A 22,493-nucleotide genomic window follows, 5' to 3' on the forward strand; every position below is an offset into this window, starting at 1 on the left:
TTACATAAATTCAGCCAAAGATTTTACAGCAAGATCCAGATTACGCTATTTACTTTAGCACAGTTTAGGTATATTCCTCACAGTTTACACTATTCATCACTTCCTATAAGTTGAACTATTAATTGTCTATCACATTGTGTCTAAGTTCAGTCTTTCGTTGATAATAATCAAATTAAGACAATATATTCAGTTATTTTCCTAGCTTGAATTACTTCAAAGATATTTTCCAAGTTGCTGATTTACCTCTTTCAGTTTTTAATCATTTCTAGCAGATTGCAAATCTTTAAAATGTAACAAACCATCTCGTATCACCTACCAATATAATGTAAGAGCACACAAGTTCAGTCACGACATGACAGGGCTAGCGCCAGAAGCACATTAACAATGTACAACTTAAGCTTCTGTATTTCTCAATGTCCTTAAAGAGTACTCACAAGGAGTATTCTTTGAGGTCACTTGTTATACTCTGTGATCTACAAGTCTACTACTTTTTGATCTACTGTTATTTTATCTTGAAACTAATGGATTCTATTTCTTTTTTATTCTTTTTCAAAACATTAAGTTACTTTGCTACCAAGATTCCTTTCTTTTTCTTTTTATATTACTTTCTTTTCAGCCTACTTGCTACTAGTCATGCATGTTAGTACAGAGGGACTTTGTTTTTCTTTTTATGAAATTTTGATCTTGGGCTTGGGGCTTGTATTGGGGTGTGAGGACTAGATTTATATTTTTCATTTTTGCGTCCAAAGGGTAGCAGCGTTACACAGCCTCTCCCAAAATCATATTTTGCTGTTGACCCAATCTATGGAAATATCCCCCGTCCTTATGGCAAACTTACTTTCAACCAGTTACCATGGCGATCAGACCCATGTGGAAGGCCCAGGTGCAAGATCTACCTATGCGATCAACCAGCACACTGTATTTCCCAGTTCAGTCACTTGAATATCCTTTCATATCTGTGGCACGGCGATCTGTGGGAATCTCACTATATACCAGCTCTACTGTAACTTTTGCACAGCGTTTTAAATGACTATAAGCACTTATCAACTGTCAATTTGAACCACCAAACTGTGAAAGAGTAGAAGTGACTACTGAGTAGTGAACAACTGCTGAGCATAACATGCAAGACTTCAATGGCTGCCCACAACTAATGCCACCTGAATCCCCCTCTCCAGATACAGAATTCTGCAAATAACTTATATGGAGTGTGACCTTACAACACAGTCTTTGAACGTACAAGCCTCCTGGCTTTTGATTTACACCAGCCCCAATCCCACATCCATCTCCATCCCTGTCTCCTCTCATCCATCTCCATCCCTGTCTCCTCTCATCCATCTCCATCCCTGTCTCCTCTCATCCATCTCCATCCCTGTCTCCACTCATCCATCGCCATGCCTGTCTCCACTCATCCATCGCCATGCCTGTCTCCACTCATCCATCGCCATGCCTGTCTCCACTCATCCATCGCCATGCCTGTCTCCACTCATCCATCGCCATGCCTGTCTCCACTCATCCATCGCCATGCCTGTCTCCACTCATCCATCGCCATGCCTGTCTCCACTCATCCATCGCCATGCCTGTCTCCACTCATCCATCGCCATGCCTGTCTCCACTCATCCATCGCCATGCCTGTCTCCACTCATCCATCGCCATGCCTGTCTCCACTCATCCATCGCCATGCCTGTCTCCACTCATCCACCGCCATGCCTGTCTCCACTCATCCACCGCCATGCCTGTCTCCACTCATCCACCGCCATGCCTGTCTCCACTCATCCACCGCCATGCCTGTCTCCACTCATCCACCGCCATGCCTGTCTCCACTCATCCACCGCCATGCCTGTCTCCACTCATCCACCGCCATGCCTGTCTCCACTCATCCACCGCCATGCCTGTCTCCACTCATCCACCGCCATGCCTGTCTCCACTCATCCACCGCCATGCCTGTCTCCACTCATCCACCGCCATGCCTGTCTCCACTCATCCACCGCCATGCCTGTCTCCACTCATCCACCGCCATGCCTGTCTCCACTCATCCACCGCCATGCCTGTCTCCACTCATCCACCGCCATGCCTGTCTCCACTCATCCACCGCCATGCCTGTCTCCACTCATCCACCGCCATGCCTGTCTCCACTCATCCACCGCCATGCCTGTCTCCACTCATCCACCGCCATGCCTGTCTCCACTCATCCACCGCCATGCCTGTCTCCACTCATCCACCGCCATGCCTGTCTCCACTCATCCACCGCCATGCCTGTCTCCACTCATCCACCGCCATGCCTGTCTCCACTCATCCACCGCCATGCCTGTCTCCACTCATCCACCGCCATGCCTGTCTCCACTCATCCACCGCCATGCCTGTCTCCACTCATCCACCGCCATGCCTGTCTCCACTCATCCACCGCCATGCCTGTCTCCACTCATCCACCGCCATGCCTGTCTCCACTCATTCCTGATCATTCATCCTACATTCACATCCTCTTCTCTATAGTCTCACTCAGCCCATGTTCTGTCACCCCTCATCAACAAATCTACTCATTCCTCCACCATGGGGCTCTCAGTTCTTTTGTGATTTCGTGCGTGGCACACACAGGGGCCTGAGCTATTACAACCCATTCTTCCTGGGCTGCATTTCCTTCCCCTCTGCCCCCTCCTTCCCCCCCCCCCCCCTCTCTGTGTTGTTACTTATGTCGACCTGGCTATCCACCTGGTTCCCTGTATTCCTTGCGGTTTTGTTCCCCTTACCTTTTATTTTTCATCCTTCCTTTTTGACGCGTTTGGTCCCCCTTTGGGGTTTTAACTCTACCTCTAAATTTTCTGTCCATAGTGTGAGCGATTTGGGAAAGAACTCCCTCCCTAGCATCTATGGCGTGGATACTTCTCCCCCCCCCCCCCTCCTACCCCTCTTCTCTTCCTGCCATAGCCTCTCTTGATCCCACTAAGTCACCAGCATGTGTAGACAGTCCTTGTGATGGGGCAGTTATGTACCCATCTGGCTGAGCCCCCTGACAACACAGAGATCACATCTCTGATACTTGAGCTGTTGCCTTCCCATGTGTCATTCCAGAGCATCGAAACTCCTGGCAACAGCCACCTAACTAGACAGCCCTTCTGTGGATGGATCATACTCATAGGGAGACCCCCTGATCATTGTGTGTGGTATCAGGGCGGATACTTTGATTATGAAATGTATCAAGCTCCAAAAAACTGGGTGTTCTTCTGTGGCCATCTTTTCGGTTGGTAATGGATCATCAAATGCTGCTTCTTATGTCACAGCCTTCCTTTCTCTGGCTACACCCTGGGAGGAGGGCCAGGCTCACTGGCTTGGGGTGAAACACTTTCTCCACTACCTGGTCTGCACTAGGATGGACAGGACAGATTCACTGCCACAGAACCATTACTTTTTGTGGAAAAAAAAAAGAAATGTTCAGTGAAGTGGAGTCTCTCGGTAAGATGTGGTCGAGTTCACTATTGATCAAAACTTATTACGCCACCCAGTCTGTAGCCCTTCATGCTTGTGATTACCTTGGTGATATCCCGGCGTCCATTACTCCTCATTAGTCTTCGAACATGGTTGAGGAAGTCATTTTGCAGAGGGTCCTCATCCTTCACACTGTTGAAGAACTCTAGGCCAACCTGGAACAATGGGGCATTCATTTTGTTCGGTGTATTCAAAAAGGTCATAGGGACAGCTGCACAGGTATCGGCACCTTTACTTTGGCTTTTGAGGGAGATACAGTCCTGGAGAAGATCAAAGTGACGTGTTATCAGTGTGATGTAAAGTCATACGTCCCACCAGCCGTGAGGAGTTTTTGGTGCTTGCATTTTGGCCACATGTATTCCTGCTGTACACCTGACTTTCTGTGTGGTAAATGTAGACATCCACTCCATGAGGTGAGTCCCTGTGTTCCACCACTCGTATGTGTTAATTGCCATGACCATCGTTCTCCACCCTCACCAGATGACCCAACTTGTAAGAAGGAAAAGAAGAAACATGAGTGTAAGTCCCATGATTGTTTATCTTACACTGAGGATCTTCAGAAATGTGACAGGCTTCACCCTGTATGAGTGACTTCTACCTTTGCCTCTGTTCTGTCCTTTCCCCCTCCTCCCTCTTCCTTAACCAGTTCTGCCCCCCCCCCCCCACTCTCCTCTCCCCCTCCCATGTGGTTCCCACCCCCTTCTCTCTAGGTGCCACTCCACCTTCATGGCTGGAAAAGTGGCCCCCAATTCCACCACAGGCACACCGTCTGTGCACCCCAAGGTCTCTTGCTCTCTTTCAGTTCTGGATCTTACAGAAGCCTGCCCTCCTTGATCACCGAAAGAGAATAAGAAGAAGTCTCAGTGCAAGCACACCCCTCTCCCCTCCTGTTCTTTCCTCTTCCTGCTGCCCCGACGTTCCTTTTACCTCTTTGTTTGCCTATTTTCCCTCCCCCTTGATTGGAGTGTGTGGTTTCTGTTGTTCCTTCCTGGTTCCTGCCACCTTATTTCATGGGACTGATGACTTTGCTTTGCCCCCGCCCCCCTACCTCCAAATAAAGCAACCAACCAATCGTACCCATCCACTTCGTTATGGTAGGTAACTCTTCACTACCTATGCCCTGGCTAGCTCATTGGAGCCCCTGTACTCTGGTATAGATGATTGGGACTCTCTCTCTCTCTCTCTCTCTCTCTCTCTTCGCTCTGCAATTGCAGAGAAAAAAAACTATATTTGTCGTGATGACAAAGAAAGGATGGAATATATAGAAAGTGACAAAGGGAATCTGTTCCAAAACTAACTTGTAGGCAATTATTGCAGAATTCCTTTAAAATTGGGTAGCTCAGTTTGTTTGGAGATGAAGGGACCTGTAGGAGAAATTACAGAATTGGATCAGTCATGTGTGTTTTTAAACACAGTTTGTGTTGCTGGAACTAAAACTATAGTGATTAATCTCTGTCTGATATGTTAATGTAAAGACCCCACACAAATCTGGGAAAGAAACATTTGTGTAACTATTATTGTGCCTAAGGTCTTACATGACAAGGTATAGCAGTGTTGTATATAGAGACCATCTGTCTGTTCCTTCTTGTTGTTTATGTCAAAGAGCTATTGTAAACTGCTAAAATAGAGTTTGCAGGACTATTAATTAATTGTTGTTTAACATATAGCTCTTCAGTGGGTGTGTGTGCTCGTGTAAAAGTGAAAGAGGTTTCGTTATGGATGTGTTTTCCACAGAGTGGTGACCATAAAAAGTATGGACATCTAGAGGAAAAGGATGCCTTAAAAATGACAATTTATGTTGTTACTTGTTATGAGTGTGTAGTCGAAGACTGTAATACTTGAAAAAGCCTATATGATACATTTATCCTGCAATTGTTGTCAAATTGCAGATATGTACTCTTCTATATATAATACTGATATTTATTGTCTGAATAATTTTTTATTATGTTGGCCCTTATGTCTGTTAAGTGTTTTGATAGATGGTTGATTCTAAAGAATAGTCAATTTTCCCTCCTTTTAATTTTGCATTTATCATTATCTCTTTAAGCCATGCATGATTTATACAATATTTTTAAATTTCAGGAAGGTCTACTGGATGATGCAGATGAATTTTCTGATTTCCGAGTGAAAGTATCAGAACTGATAAAGGATGTGGTATTCATTGTAGGATCTTCAAATTGTTTCCGACAAATGTTCCTAAGTCTTCAAAGACCAGGAGTAACCTGGGATTCGAGTGAAGCAGCTTTATTTGTTATGCAGTCTGTTGCAAAAAATATCCTCCCGTAAGTTACTTTTTCCAATGTTTCACAGTTATTAATTTGTGCATTTTGTTTATGCAAGTGAAGTTTTTCCAAAATCTTGTATATTATTGACATCCGTAGTTATTATAGTGCATTATTATTTAATAAGTTAGTGTATTGTGCTCAAGCTTGAAGTACTCTATGCTGGCTCAGTGAGTCATGGTATTGTGCAAAAGAGTTACGTGTGACACAAGTAGATAAGTAACTAACTTATATTTTATTAATAACTTCGTTCACAGTAACACGTTTTATTTGCTCCTATACTTCACTTTTTTTCTCTTTTAATATTGTTTAGAGTATTGCAATACAGTTTGAAGAATTCATTGAGTTGCTCCCAGCTGTAAGATTAATAGACCAAAGTGTTCTGAAATCTATCAATACCAGTATGACAAGTACAGTGTAACATCCCCACTTCTTATAGTACATATTGTACTGCTTCAGTGACATAGGCTAATATTTCTGCTTGTAAAAGAGGTGAGGAAGAGCTTAAGAAAGACACAAATTTCTTAACAAATCTTAAGTGCTGTCACTCTCAGCCTTTTCCTGTTCCAGTAGGTGATAAGTAGGTGCCTTTTATCAAACTCATTTATTGTCATTAATGTGTTTCACAACTACATTTTACTAAACAAGGCAACCAGAACAGATGAAATTCCCTCAAAATTGCTGAGGTCTTTGGGAGAAGTAGCCATGAGAAAACTGTTTCCCCTCATCAGCAAGGTATATGAAACAGACAAAATGCCCTCAGACTTCAAGGAGGATGGAACAGTTCCAGCCCCAAAAAGGCAGGCGTTGTCAGATGTTAATATTATTGAACCACTAGTGTAATAAGTTCATGGTTACAAAATGCTTACAACATTGCTTACAAAAAAATGGAAACACTGACAGAAGCTGATCCTGGGGAAGGTTAGTTTGAATCCCAGAGTAATCTAGGAACATAGGAGGCAATATTGTCCCTACAGCTTATCTTAGAATATAGGTTAATGTAAAGCATACCTATGTTCATAGCAATTGTAGATTTAGCGAAAGCTTATGACAGTGTTGACTGGAAAGCAATCTTTGAAATTTGAAAGGTAGCAGAGATAAGACAAGGGAGTGAAAGTTCATCTACAACTTGTACAGAAGACAGACTGCAGTAACGAGCTGACAAACATGAAAGGGAAATAGTTTGAGAATGATGTGATACTGGGTTGCAGCCTGTCCCTACTGTTGTTTGACCTGTGCATGGTGCAAGCAGTAAAGGAGACCAGAGAAATTTGAAGAGGAAAGAGAGAGAGAGAGAAAGAGAGAGAGAGAGAGAGAGAGAGAGAGAGAGAGAGAGAGAGAGAGAGATTCGCTGCTGACATTGTAGTTGCATCAGGGATGCAAAGGATTTGTAAGATAAATTGCACGGAATGGATATTGTCTTGAAAAGAGGTTATAAGAAGTGAAATAAGAGTACTGGATTGTAGTAGTAGTATTAAATCAGGCAATGCCAAGGAAATTGCATTAAGAAATGAGGCACTAATAGAAGAGTTTTTGTATTTGCTGAGATCCTGAGGAATCAAAGAATAGTTAGTTCGGTAATGTAGGAAATTGGGGAAGGGGGGGGGGGGGGGGCTAAAAAGATTATAGGGAGACAAAAGCAGTAAGCAGTTTCAGATGGAAGTAGGTTGTAGTATTTAATGCAGAGACAAAGAGAGTTGCACAGGATAGATTAGTGTGAAGAACTGCGTCAAACCAGTCTTTGGATGGAAGACCACAACAACAACATATAATATTAAGGGACTGATCAATATTACCTGCTTACCAGCTTCTGAAACTGGAATACATGGTGCAGTTATGTTTGATGCACAAAAGGCAATATATATGTACTCATTGATTTAAAAACAAAATTCAATGCAGCTTTGAGGTAAAACAAAAACAAAATGTAAAAAAAGTGCTATGGATAACAGAATGAGGAAAAAACCACATTTATCTGTAAGAAAGAAAATGGTCATGTGGTACAGAATATTGGAATGGGCAGAGTAATATCTGACACAAATTGCTCAGTAATGTACCATAAGGTGTAGATTATTTGTTAATGACTGCTGTGCAGCAAACAGTGAATTTTTGGAAGAAAGGTAACTTTACAATTGAACAAAGTTGTGCCATAGTAGAGTGGAAGGATGAAACTATATAGTGCAAACAGAAGGGTTGGAGGATTTTATCAGAAGGGATGGAGAGGGAAGCTGTAACATAAAGCAGTGGAAACTTCTTATAAGAAGAAGGGGAGCCACATAATATGATGTGATTTTTACAGTTTAGTTTCTTTTACAAATGTGTTGCAATATATTAGTACATTAATTTTAGTAACTACAGAAATGTTGGGGTCTGTATGTTAGATCATAAACTTTCATGTAAGTTCAAAGAGAGCATTACCTTTTCTCATGTGCTGAAGATAATTTTTGTTGATAACATTCAAGGGAAGGCAAAAATAAAAATACGTTTTTATGCTTGTGATAGTTTATAATACTCGAACTTCGAATAAAATGCTTGTAGTTTCTCATTACAGGGAAGAGAATGATGTGGTCCCTAAAGTAGTGGAAGCTATTTTGAACTTACCACAAACGACACACATAGCTGTGAGGCATACATCAGTCTTGCTTCTTGGAGAATTGTGTGAGTGGATAGAGAAACACCCACAGTCTTTAGGTAAGCATGTGTGAAAAATATTTATTTTCAACACTAAAGCAGTGTTGTTTAAGGGCACTAGGAAAAACACTGATTCTCCATTACAGTTCTGTAAACTTATTTTCTTTCTTGTGCTTTTACTTTAGTATCTACATTTGTAGACAGTAGTTGTACTAGAGAAGTTTTTTATTATTAGTTATTCAGAAATGAGACAAATATCAGCAAGAAAAGTTGCAATGGAGCCAATAAAGTGGTATGAAAACCTCAGGTAATAGATTTCAGTGATAGAAGCTTTCATTTATCTTTAAGTTATAACAAGACTCACACACTGAAGGTTCTTTACAAACTTAATTTTGTATATCCACAGTTCATCCATCCTGGGAATCAAGAATTTCTACTGTTTTGCTTGGTATCACCATTGGTACTGACTTTTGAGAATGTTTTAACTTTTTGAAGTCAGGCAGCAAATGATGGGAAAACATTTTTTCATATGATATAATTACAAAGTCACACGTTTCAGATTTTATCCTTCACTTGTACTATGAAAGCATGCTTGTTGCCAAATTTCATGATTCTAGGTCAGCGGAAAGTACCCTATAGGTTTTCATGAATGAGTCTGCGAGTATCAAAATTTGTGACATAAATGGCCATATCTTTTGATTGAATTGACTTACAAGATTACATTTGACACACTGACAAGGGGACTGTACACCTTAGTATGCAACATTAAACTTGGTACATCTATCCATTCCTGAGGAAAAGGGATCTTAACAGACAAGAGACAGACTGACGGAAGACGAGACAGACTGACTGAAGGATAACAAAGTGATCCTATAAGAGTTCAGTTTTTACTGATTGAGCTATGAAACCCTAAAAAGCTACAGATAATACATATCATTGCATTCCCTTATCAAATTATGTAGAAGCATTTTACATGGATTTTTTTTTAAAAAAAGTGAAAGTTGATGCTGTGCTTACAGATATTTTCAAATAGGATTACAACAACTGTATTTTCTATTTGACAGTCAGCTGTTGAAAAATGTTGACTTGTGATTTTTTTCCTGAAACATAGTAGTTACAAGTATATAAAAAATGAAAAATAAGTTTCTTAGGGTTAACTAATAGACATGACACTTTGCAAAGAAAAATTACATACTTGTTCTTATAATAATGACATTCCATGTTTCTTGAGGGGCCACTGTACATTTCATTGTATTTCTATGATTTCTGCAATATTTCTTACATTATATATTACTCTGTTCCAGAACCTATTCTCAACTTTCTTCTTTTCTGCCTACAACAGCCACAGTTGGCAACAGCAGCTGCAAGTGCCCTACAAAATATATGCAGCTCTTGCCGAGATCATATGGCTGTGCATTTTAATGGACTTGTACAGATTATTCAGAGTCTAGATACATTTAGTATATCCAATGAAGCAGCTATAGGTCTTCTGAAAGGTCTGTTATGCTATTGTTTATTCTAATTTAAATTTCTAATTTATTTAGTTATTTTCAGTCAGTAGAAAATTGAATCATGTTTTCAATAATTAATGTTACTGTTAATGAAAATTGCTGTTCAAAATTTTGATACAGATGTATCATTTTTCCATGGATAGACTGGCAATTCCCATTGCATGAAGTATGATTGTTGTCAATTTCAGGAGGTCCGGCTGCAAGTGCATATCCTTAAGCTGCTGTTGTACCATATGATGCTGTCAGTTATTTCGTATATTATTATTATTGTTGTTATTATTATTATTATTATTAAACAAAAGTCCAGAATTGAGTATGACAATACTATGAAAAGGATAGTTGTTACTCACCATATATCGGAGATTCTGAGTTGCTGATACGCACAAATCCACTATATGCTGAGTAGCAACTATCTTTTTCATAGTGTTGTATTATTATTATTATTATTATTTCTCTTTCCTGTCTCAGACGTTATGTCTGGTTAAAAATGGAAAGTGATGTGGACCTTGATCAAGCGTGACTTCCTTTTAACTGTATGGTATATCTTACATTGCATTTAGGAACTTTCGGGTAATTGAACATGTATCAATAATTACAGATTTCTGTAGTTGTATGTATATGTTTGGATGTAGCTGTATTGCGTTGATGTACTGGTAGATACTGTGTGGTATGACTCCTGTAGTTGATAGTATAATTGGTACAATGTGAACTTTATCCTGATGCCACATGTCCTTGACTTCCTCAGCCAGTTGGATGTATTTTTCAATTTTTTCTCCTGTTTTCTTCTGTATATTTGTTGTATTGGGTATGGATATTTCGATTAGTTGTGTTGATTTCTTCTTTTTATTGGTGAGTATGATGTCAGGTTTGTTGTATGGTGTTGTTTTATCTGTTATAATGGTTCTGTTCCAGTATAATTTGTATTCATCATTGTCCAGTACATTTTGTGGTGCATACTTGTATGTGAGAATGTGTTGTTTTATTAGTTTATGTTATATGGCAAGTTGTTCATGTATTATTTTTGCTACATTGTCATGTCTTCTGGGGTATTCTGTATTTGCTAGTATTGTACATCCGCTTGTGATGTGATCTACTGTTTCTATTTGTTGTTTGCAAAGTCTACATTTATCTGTTGTGGTATTGTGATCTTTAATAATATGCTTGCTGTAATATCTGGCGTTTATTGTTTGATCCTGTATTGCAATCATGAATCCTTCCGTCTCACTGTATATATTGCCTTTTCTTAGCCATGTGTTGGATGTGTCTTGATCGATGTGTGGCTGTGTTAGATGATACGGGTGCTTACCATGTAGTGTTTTCTTTTTCCAATTTACTTTCTTTGTATCTGTTGATGTTATGTGATCCAAAGGGGATGTAGAAGCGGTTATGAAATTGCAATGGTGTAGCCGATGTATTTATATGAGTGATTGCTTTGTGTATTTTGCTAGTTTCTGCTCGTTCTATAAAGAATTTTCTTAAATTGTCTACCTGTTCATAATGTAGGTTTTTTATGTCAATAAATTGCCTTCCTCCTTCTTTTCTGCTTAATGTGAATCTTTCTAATGCTGAATGTATGTGATGTATTCTATATTTGTGACATTGTGATCGTGTAAGTGTATTGAGTGCTTCTAGGTCTGTGTTACTCCATTTCACTACTCCAAATGAGTAGGTCAATAATGGTATAGCATAAGTATTTATAGCTTTTGTCTTGTTTCTTGCTGTCAATTCTGTTTTCAGTATTTTTGTTAGTCTTCGTCTGTATTTTTCTTTTAGTTCTTCTTTAATATTTGTATTATCTATTCCTATTTTTTGTCTGATATTTCATTTCTTTTAAATTGTGTTAGCTGCCCGATGTCTTTTCTATTCTTACCTGTAGCCTATGTTGCCATGCTGGTTTTGTAGGTTTCCTCTATGTGTTGGTTGGTTCTGATCTCTGCCTAGTGTGTATATTTAGTGTAGTGAGTGCTCCTACATAAACCAGTAGTTGTAACTCTTCCATAGTTGTATTTTCATTTATTTTGTTGTGTATGATTGTGTTGATAGTTGTTATTGTTGTTTCGACTTGTGGGTTATTTGGTGGTCTATGCAAGAATGGTATAATGTCTGTATTTGTGTTTGTATTCTATATATGTCAGCTGAAATTTTTCTTCTATATCTAACATGTGTGTCACTTTATGTTCTATTTGTGCTTCTTCTGGTGGCTGTCTTAAGATTTCGTTTTCCTCTGATTGTTTAATTTATGCGTGCTGTTGTTGTTTGTTTGCTCTGGGATGTTTGAGTCCATTACTGTATTTTCTTCTTCTTCTTCTTCTGATTGCACATTATTTTGTTCCAGTATTTGTTGTACTTTTTGTTTGATGTTTTCTAATTCTGACTGGGGTATCCTGTTATTTTTGATTATTACACGAATCTGATCAGCTAGTCATTGTTCTGTTAAAAATTTTAATTCTGTGTATCTGGTAATAAATGTTGTGTATACTTGTGATCTGTATCCAGTTGTATTGGTTCCTAAGTATGTTGCTTCGTGATAACAGAACATGAGGTGTTGGTTAACTTCATCTGACCATCTCATCCTCTGTCTTTGTTTTCCTTCTAGAGTGTTTGCAGGAAGCATATTCTGCAAAACACCTCTATTTGGATTTAAATCATTTACCGTGTGGCAAGCAGTGTCGTTACCATTGTGGATGGCCATAGGGTTCAAATGTCGTCCTCGACCATGACAGCACTTTTCCGAGGCTTCATTAGATCTGTCCTGAACCAACTAATCACACTAAAAGGGGGGTTAGCCCTATTAGAGGTTTGTTCTTTTCGTCGCCTTTTAAGACTGGCAGAACATACCGGAGGCCTATTCTTTTCCCAGGCCTCCACGGGGTTATTATTATTATTATTTCTTTCTTTTCTCAGACGTTATGTCTGGTCAAAAATGGAAAGTGACGCGGAATCAAACGTGACTTCCTTTTAACTGTACGGTATATGTTATATTGCGTTTAGGAACTTTCGGGTAATTGAACATGTATCAATAATTACGGATTTCTGTAGTTGTATATATAAGTTTGGATGTAGCTGTATTGCATTCATGTACTGGTGGGTATTGTGTGGTATCACTCCTGTAGTTGATAGTATAATTGGTATAATGTCAACTTTATCCTGATGCCACATGTCCTTGACTTCCTCAGCCAGTTGGATGTATTTTTCAATTTTTTCTCCTGTTTTCTTTTGTATATTTGTTGTATTGGGTATGGATATTTCGATTAGTTGTGTTAATTTCTTCTTTTTATTGGTAAGTATGATGTCAGGTTTGTTATGTGGTGTTGTTTTATCTGTTATAGTGGTTCTGTTCCAGTGTAATTTGTATTCATCGTTCTCCAGTACATTTTGTGGTGTATACTTGTATGTGGGAATGTGTTGTTTTATAAGTTTATGTTGTAAGGCAAGCTGTTGATGTATTATTTTTGCTACATTGTCATGTCTTCTGGGGTATTCTGTATTGGCTAGTATTGTACATCCGCTTGTGTTGTGATCTACTGTTTCTATTTGTTGTTTGCAAAGTCTGCATTTATCTGTTGTGGTATTGGGATCTTTAATAATATGCTTGCTGTAATATCTGGTGTTTATTGTTTGATCCTGTATTGCAATCATGAATCCTTCCGTCTCACTGTATATATTGCCTTTTCTTAGCCATGTGTTGGATGCGTCTTGATCGATGTGTGGCTGTGTTAGATGATACGGGTGCTTACCATGTAGTGTTTTCTTTTTCCAATTTACTTTCTTTGTATCTGTTGAAGTTATGTGATCTAAAGGGTTGTAGAAGCGGTTATGAAATTGCAGTGGTGTAGCCAATGTATTTATATGAGTGACTGCTTTGTGTATTTTGCTAGTTTCTGCTCGTTCTATAAAGAATTTTCTTAAATTGTCTACCTGTTCATAATGTAGGTTTTTTATGTCGATAAACCCCTTTCCTCCTTCCTTTCTGCTTAATGTGAATCTTTCAGTTGCTGAATGTATGTGATGTATTCTATATTTGTGGCATTGTGATAGTGTAAGTGTATTGAGTGCTTCTAGGTCTGTGTTACTCCATTTCACTACTCCAAATGAGTAGGTCAATATTGGTATAGCATAAGTATTTATATGCTTTTGTCTTGTTTCTTGCTGTCAATTCTGTTTTCAATATTTTTGTTAGTCTTTGTCTATATTTTTCTTTTAGTTCTTCTTTAATATTTGTATTATCTATTCCTATTTTTTGTCTGTATCCTAGATATTTATAGGCATCTGTTTTTTCCATCGCTTCTATGCAGTCGCTGTGGTTATCCAATATGTAATCTTCTTGTTTAGTGTGTTTTCCCTTGACTATGCTATTTTTCTTACATTTGTCTGTTCCAAAAGCCATATTTATATCATTGCTGAATGCTTCTGTTATCTGTAGTAATTGGTTGAGTTGTTGATTTGTTGCTGCCAGTAGTTTTAGATCATCCATGTATAGGAGATGTGTGATTATTATTATTATTATTATTATTATTATTATTATTATTGTTATGAATAACAGATTACGTTACTGAGTAAAATAGAATACGCGTAGTATTACTTCCAGCTTCTTGAAGAGTAGGCATTAGAATTAAGTGATGTTACAACATTATAGGCAAGATATGGGTAGTTCCAAACAGTACTATGTCTTGTATTTCACTGTTTTTGCTGCATCCTCGAATTCTAGACAGATTGCTCCTCAAGTCACGTGGTATTGATTGCGAGGTGCCATTGGTAATGGGAATGACATTTATGTAATTTGCACATTACCTGTTTGACTGATTGCAATGCTCTGATCCTCATATTTCCATTTCTTCTGAGCTCCCATACTATTAATGTTCACATCACACACAACTGTGACATTGGATAAGAAGCATGTTCTCTTTTCTGGTTGACATATGACTTTAGGCTTGTCAGCTGCAAGTTGGCTGGTATTTATTTGTTCATCCTACAGGATAGCTTTACAGCATGCTGTTGTGGCCACTTTGAATGTGTGATTGTGCTATTTATGATATTTCTTTGCCAGGATAGTGCAACCTGATACTGTGTGGTCCATGGTCAGAGTGTACTCCACAAAGTTGACATCTATTGACTTGAGTGGTTTTCATTACTGCTTTTTCAAAGCTCTTTGTCTCAAAGCCTGAGCATGTGCAGCATTATTAGTGTTTCTGACTCCGCTCTCAGTCTTTCTCTTCTCAGCCACAGATGTGCCTGATCTTTGTCAATGTTATACGTTCTCCAGCCAGTTTGGGTACTGACCATGCAGAGATTTCTGTCTATGATTGTTTTAGTTTATTCCAAGTCTCAATTTTGATAGTACATTGAGAAAAGGAGTCAGTATCAGTAACTCCTGTGAGAATTTTCTTGTAATCTTCTTAGTATAGATAGTGATTCCTTTGTTTTCATTTTCTTTTCCACACATTGTTACCTGATGCATTAAAGGCTCATTCACATGCTGGATCACAAACCTACTAATATGCTGCCTCCATTTGTCTCAGATCATACTTTCTTTTCCTTATGTGTCACACACACACACACACACACACACACACACACACACACACACACACACACAGGGAAATTGTGAAGTCCATGAAACTTCAGCATAGGTAAATGTTGAAGTGTAATGTAACAAATGATACAGTAAATAAGACAAGCTCTCAAAGCTGTTTTGTAGTGTAATGCTGGCAAGTTAGTTTGAAAAACTGCCGAGTGGGGTGCCACTGACCATAGTTGCTGAAAATAGCAGTGAATCAGGCAGAGAACACATTTTTTGTGCTAGAATTTTCCATTGCCAATCAATTGTGTGTGTACAAAGAGCTTTCTGTAAGAAGTTTTGCAAGACACCATCAGTTTACAACAGCATAGTGAAGTGGTACAAGAAATTCAAAGGGAATGCTTGTTTGTGTGATTTGAAACACCCGGCCCAGTCAAGCATGTCAGAACAGATGGTAGACCATGTGAGGATAATGATGTTGCAAAGTCCCACACTCCATCATAAGTGATTAAGAGTAAAACTATAAATTTCAGCTTCTGCAGACCATAAACCTTGACAAAAAAATTGTTCAGCACATAATTCAGCATTTGTATACAGAACCAACTAAAAAATGATCTTACAGTCAAATTAATCTTCAGTGACGAGCGCCCCCCCCCCCCCCCCCCCCCTTTTTTTTTTACGAGGAAAGCCAACTGACACAACACAAAGATACGGTGGACAGAGAATCCGCATGAAACTGTTGAATGTGTTTGAAGTCCTAAGAAATTTAAAATGTTCCATGCTGTCTCCAACAAGACAATCTATGGACCCTTCCTCTTCACTGAAAGAACTATCAATGGTGTCACCTGTCTCGACATGCTGCAATTGTGGCTTCTGTCACAGCTTGAAAGTGACAGCAGAGATGTTATCATTCAGCAAGATGATGCCACTCCAAATTTCTACAATTGGCTATAAGATTAACACATAGCTGAATAGGCCGTGTGGCAGCTGCTGACTTGGCACTACTCAAGTGGCCACCATACATGATGCCTTGCAACTTTTTCTTGTGACAGTATATCAAGGATAGCATTTATGTTCCACATCTGCCACAGAACCTTGTAACTTGTGACACCACATTACAGCATGTGTCCTTACTGAAATTCTGGGTATGCTGGGTTGAGTATGGGCAGAATTGGACTTTCAGTTCAGTTTGTGTCCTGTGATGAAGAATGGACAAATAGAACATTTGTAAACATAGTAAAAATACTTTGAGAGTTTTTCTTTCATGTGTTGTATCATTTGTTACATTGCTCTTGTTTATTTACTTGTAATTTTTTTTTTAAATGCTTCATGGACTTTCTAATTACCTTGCAGTCTGTTGTCAGCTGTTGGGCACACAGCACTGTAAATGGTAAGCAACTACTGGGTCTAACAGTCTGCAGATAATATTTTTTTCTACTAGACCAAAAATATATTCAATTAAGTTTGCTGCCAGTTATCCTGTATCCGTAATTTTGTTCTTGGAGTTAAGTTGAGTTGGGAGTTGAGTTGAGTTGGGAGTTGAGTTGAGTTCTTAGCACCATTTTTACCATCCTGTATTATTCCTGAAGCCATTTTTACCATCCTGTATTATTCCTGAAGAAATACTACTATCACCACCACCACCACCACCACCATGATGAACTACAGCCTTGTTTTAGAGTGATCATTGAGCTAAAAAGTCTTAAATTGTTGAGCAAAATAATTTTATTGTTTCTTTAATGGTATTATTATTTTACAAAGTGTTGTTGTTTCTGTGTCTGTTTATCTCCTGAGCAATAACATCAGTATAATATATATCACAGGGTAATGTAAACGGATAGATAAAAAATGTACCAGAGCCAGTGACTCCTTCTTCTGACAGAGAAGTTGAAGTGGAAGGAAGAAGAGTGAAGGAAAATGACTGGAGAGGTTTAGGAAAAGGAGTACAATTCAGAAAAGTCACCCAGAACCCCGGGTGAGGGGAGACTTACTGGACAGGATGAGCAGGAAAGACAGATTGTTGATTATTTTTGTTGTTATATGTATATCACAATGTGATGATGTAATGAATGTATTGTTGACCCATGGTTGAGGGGCAGCGTCATTTGATTACTAATCAAAGATCCTGGGTCTCGGGATCAATTCCAGCCAGAATATAGTATAACACAGGATAGATGAAGCAATAAGGAAATAAAAAGTATGTTAGCATGGCAAAGAGAGCATGCCTTGCCAAAAGAAGTATGTTACTATCAAATATCGGCCTTAATCTGTGGAAGAAATTTCTGACAATATATATTTTTAACACAGGTGTGCATGTTAGTGAATCACACATTTGGGAAAACCAAAAAAGAATAGAATCAATGCATTTGATATGTGATGTGTAGAAGGATCTTGAAAATTAGATGGATTGATAAGGTACAGGTTGAGGAGGTTCTCCACAGAAGTGGTAAAGAAGGGAATATATGGAAAAAACTGACAAGGAGAAGGGGCAGGATGATAGGACATGCGTTAAGATATAAAGGGGGTAACTTCTGTGGTACTGGAGGGAACTATAGAGTACAGGGAAGAGAGTGTTTGGAACACATCCAATGAGTAATTTAGTGTGCAAGTGCTACTATGAAATGAAGTGATTGTTGCAAGAGAAGAAATTTTAGCATGTTGCTCAGAACCAGCTAGAGGACTGATGATGCAAAATAAATAAATAAATAAACTGTCAGTGCATTGATAATGTTTAGTGTGCTCTTATGCTTTCACAGTCCGTACACCGTCATTGTTCATCCAATGCACCACTCATTTTGTAGCTGTAACATGACAGTTTACTGCGAAGGAAAGATTGATAGCATTTTAGTAGCATAAGATAATTTACTTTATAAGTCATTGCAAAGTGCATAAAAGTGTAAGTCACACTCTTCAGTCTCTCCTTTCCTTGTTTCACTAAAAAGAGAAGCAGTGGAAACAGAAACTGTCTTGTATCACCTTTCTATGGTATTACAGTAAAATATGTATCTAATAACAGCTCACATAGCTTACAAGCAGTTATTCTTCCCATAATCCATGCATGAATGAATGGATTGAGAAGAAAGCTTAATATATATTACAGTGAAAAGTACACAGTCACAACCTTTGCACATTTTGATTTGCAGAGTATAGCTATAAATGTTCAATAATTTAGTCTCACATTCACCTTCTGTAAAATAGAATTCATGTGCCCATTTCAATCCACTCTTGAATTACATTTGGACTATTTTCTCTCATCTTCAATTGTATGATGAACATTTGGAAGAGCATTTGTAAAGCTGGATAATATGAGTGCACATTTGGAGGGCAGTCCCTACATTGTCATGCTGTCAATAGAGATTTTCCATCATGTATAATAGAGATTTTCCATCATGGATACTGTACACTATTTTGTCTGACAAAATGATTACTGATCAAGGTGGCGCAGTGGTTAGCACACTGGACTCGCATTCAGGAGGACGATAGTTCCAGCTCGCATCTGGCCATCCTGATTTAGGTTTTCTGTGATTTCCCTAAATCGCTTCAGGCAAATGCCGGAATGGTTCCTTTGAAAGGACTTGGCTCACTTCCTTCTCCATCCTTCCCCAATCTTGTGGTACTGGTGACCTTGCTGCTTCGTCCCCTCCCCCAAATCAACCAACCAACCAAAAAGATTTTTTGCGACTTGCATGTCTGGGGAAATACTTGCCTGTTCTAGAATATTAAACTTGTTTTCTATATTGCCGCCTTTTCTGTTCTAATAATTGAATGTTAAGTAGTTTAAAAAAGTACTGCAACTGCAACAGTGGTAACCATGTCCTACACAAACTTAAAGCAAGGCATTTTTCATAAAAGTTGTTTTGTGGGCAACTAATAGCATTACATTCTTATCTTAACATAAAAGCAGAATTTTTATTATTGTTATACCCATATCATGATTATCAATACAGAATGTATTGTTTTATTTGTGATGTAATTACCTTTTATGTATGTTTCTTATCAGTATTGTAAAATATCTCTGTAACTTTCAGATTTTGAACACTTTTCACATTAAAAATCAGAAATCCACCATCATCAGTCAGAACTGGTAACAAACAATGATGGCAAACTTTTTGGTCCAGCCACATAGGGATCCTTTTTTTTTTATAAATTGTGTTTAGTCTTCTAAAACACTGCATGTCCTCATTACTCTTTGGTTTATTTCTTAGACTTCCCATACAGTCTTTATTTTCAGCTACATGAAATACAAAAAGACATCAACTGTTTCAGTGACTTAATTGTTAACCCATTGGCTTATACAGCCAACTCACAGCCAGATTTTGGTTTCAAGTCCTTTATTACATTGCCAGCTGTGAGATGGGCCGAGCAACTCTTCTTTTCTGGTGTATAATACACTCGATTTTTTAAGGTGTTTTGTGAGTTATAAGAAATTGTTTTTATGGTTTTTCACTAGCTGTGTAGCAGCAAGCAATTTATGTCATAAAAAGTTCCTCTCAGATGAGGAAATCAAAAGTCCGTTGAATAAGAGTGCAAGTGATGTTTCAAGAAGTTTCTGATAGTGCTGATAATGAAGATAATGGGAGAAATGATAGTAGTGATGATAGTGATCCAAATGAAACAGATAGTGACAGTGATGTTGCAGTAGCAGGTGTGTGTGTGTGTGTGTGTGTGTGTGTGTTGCTAAAAAAACAGAAAGTAGAAAAATGGCTGGGAAATAAATCAGGATAAACCTTCCAAAATTTCGTTTGGTGGTTCTAGTGGCATCAATCCTAGGGTTCAAAGACAATTCCCTGAACAACTAACTCCCTTTGATATGTACAGAGACATTGTTAATTTACCAAACAATGCTTGGTTTCATATAACATCTGATGGAATTCACACACATTTTGCTTTATGTGCTCTTACGACACAGGTGAAGAAGCCAACGCTTCAGTCATACTGGTCCATAAAAAATGCAATTCGTACTCCTTTTTTTCTGACATATGTGGTATAGAAGATGCTTACAGGTTTCTAGGTTTCTTCATTTCATAAATAATGAAAATTCTGATCCTGCAAAGTGTCTGAACAAGTTGCAACCTGTTATTGACCATCTTAGAGTTTCCAAAGTGTTTATTATTCTGAAGAAGATATACCAGTTGATGAAAGCTTCATGAAATTCAGAGGTAGATTCTGCTACATAAAACTGAATCCCCAAAAAAAGAGTTCATTTTGAAATCAGTTCTTTAAAATTTGTGAGTCAAAGAGTGGCTATTGATATTTGTACAGGAAAAAACCGGACCCCAACCAGTAAAGAAATCCCAATTAGTTAAGCTGTTGTTATGGACTTAATGCAACCGTCTTTGGACAATGGTCATGTAGTGTATATATATGTTGGGAACTGGTATACTTCATCATTGTTTGTAAGGCTCTCTGCAAGGGGCACAAATGCCATAGGGACAGTAAGATCCACAAGGCAAAATATGCGTGACTAGTTCCAAAAATCTAAACTAAAAACAATACAACATCAAAAGGAAAAAGTGATACCAAAACCCTTGTCCAGAAGCCCAAAGCAATTATACAGTGAAATAATTCGATGGACACGGTTGACAGACAAGACTAGCAGTTGTCATGTTTTCCTCTCATGAGAAGATACACCAGAGGAGATAAGAAAATCTTCTTTCACCTGATGGGACATTGGGATTTTCAATTCATATATCCTGCTAAACAAAGTGTCAGGAAAAAAAATCTTGTTTCAGTCAGTTCAGAATACAGCTGGCTGTGAATATAATAGAACAGGTCACCTTACCAGACTGCCCTAAACATGGATGGCCCCAATATGGACTTTCCCATGTTAGACTGCAAGCAGCAAATTGTGCACATTTTGTTTGGTTTATCTCCCCCCAATCTCATCAGACACCCTTCAGAATTGTGTAGTATGCAAGTTACACCAGGTATGGCTGTGAGAAATGTCTAGCGATGCCTGAGTGTTTTCAGGTATACCACACCAACAAAAACTTCTAAAACAGTATTACCTTCGCTCACCATCACATTGATAAATATTACTTTGAGAAAACTGTGTAACACAAAATATACTGATTTTCATAAATTTAATGACAAATATTAGATTGGTTATGGGGATAAATATTAGTAAGTCAGTGGGTTAATTTGTACAATTTCCTTTTTTGATTATTGGTTACTTATTACTTTAATCTAATTGTAGCTGATGCACATACTTTCAAACTTGCTCGAACAAGTTTATAGTCATTATTGAAATGTGGTTCAGACACATTCTATTGACAAATATTCCTTTGTCATTTTCCCAATTTAAGGATCAAAAAATTTTGGTTAGAGCTGTTGGGAATATTTTTTTCACTTTATCTGTTGTTACTTTTGGGTTTTCATTATTAAACTAGTTGTGTTTCTGACTAATCTCTTGAATCATATAAGCATTTAAAGAAATACTGGTTTGGTTGTACAGTTTTCTTCATGTTATTTACTCAGCTGTTTGCCATCCTACAGATAAAATTTAATGTCTGCCAAACATTTCAGTTTCATATTCTTCAGTAACTAACTGTTTTCAATAGTTTCTGTAACCAAATTTTGATTTCAGCTTTTCATGTCATCTCAGGCATTTCCAAATAATTTGGGTAATGCAGGATATATAGTTACGATAATAATATTGTTTCCTTGAAAGTCTAGGTTTCCCTTTACTAGAGGTTTTTTTTTTCACACCTATAACATCTTTGCTCTTCACTTGAGTCCCTTGTTAAATAATTGCTTCTTTTCCTCTACTTCTTTATAAACTATCATTTTCTGAGATGATAAACTTGTTCCTTATTTTAATTGTTTATGCTTTCCTTTTCTGAAATAAATATTATGATCTGGTGTGCTGATTTCCTGCCTGATGAATGTTTCTTGGTTTGTATACATTTTTAAGACACATCTTAGAATTATGTGATCATTTGAAATTCTTGTCTGGTGAATTCACATGTTGTGTAAGATTTTTTATATTTGATAAAATGTAGTCAGTTTATTTTTTTTTTTTCCTTTTAGCCCTGAAAAATCATTTCTTTAATTTGTTCTCCTGGACAAATGTGT

General features: G+C 38.1%; 1 protein-coding gene across 1 annotated transcript in view; it reads left to right on the forward strand.

Moving 5' to 3' along the window:
- The window catches only part of LOC124802585 (transportin-3), a 202,926-nt gene that overhangs the window by 95,017 nt on the left and 85,416 nt on the right, over positions 1-22,493 (forward strand). The window contains exons 8-10 of the mRNA XM_047263458.1: positions 5,563-5,762; positions 8,311-8,450; positions 9,695-9,886. Of these exons, the coding sequence (XP_047119414.1) occupies positions 5,563-5,762; positions 8,311-8,450; positions 9,695-9,886 (532 nt within the window). The remainder of the gene's footprint in view (positions 1-5,562; positions 5,763-8,310; positions 8,451-9,694; positions 9,887-22,493) is intronic.

This window comes from Schistocerca piceifrons, chromosome 6 (genome assembly GCF_021461385.2).
Source record: "Schistocerca piceifrons isolate TAMUIC-IGC-003096 chromosome 6, iqSchPice1.1, whole genome shotgun sequence".
Classification (NCBI taxonomy): Eukaryota; Metazoa; Arthropoda; class Insecta; order Orthoptera; family Acrididae; genus Schistocerca; species Schistocerca piceifrons.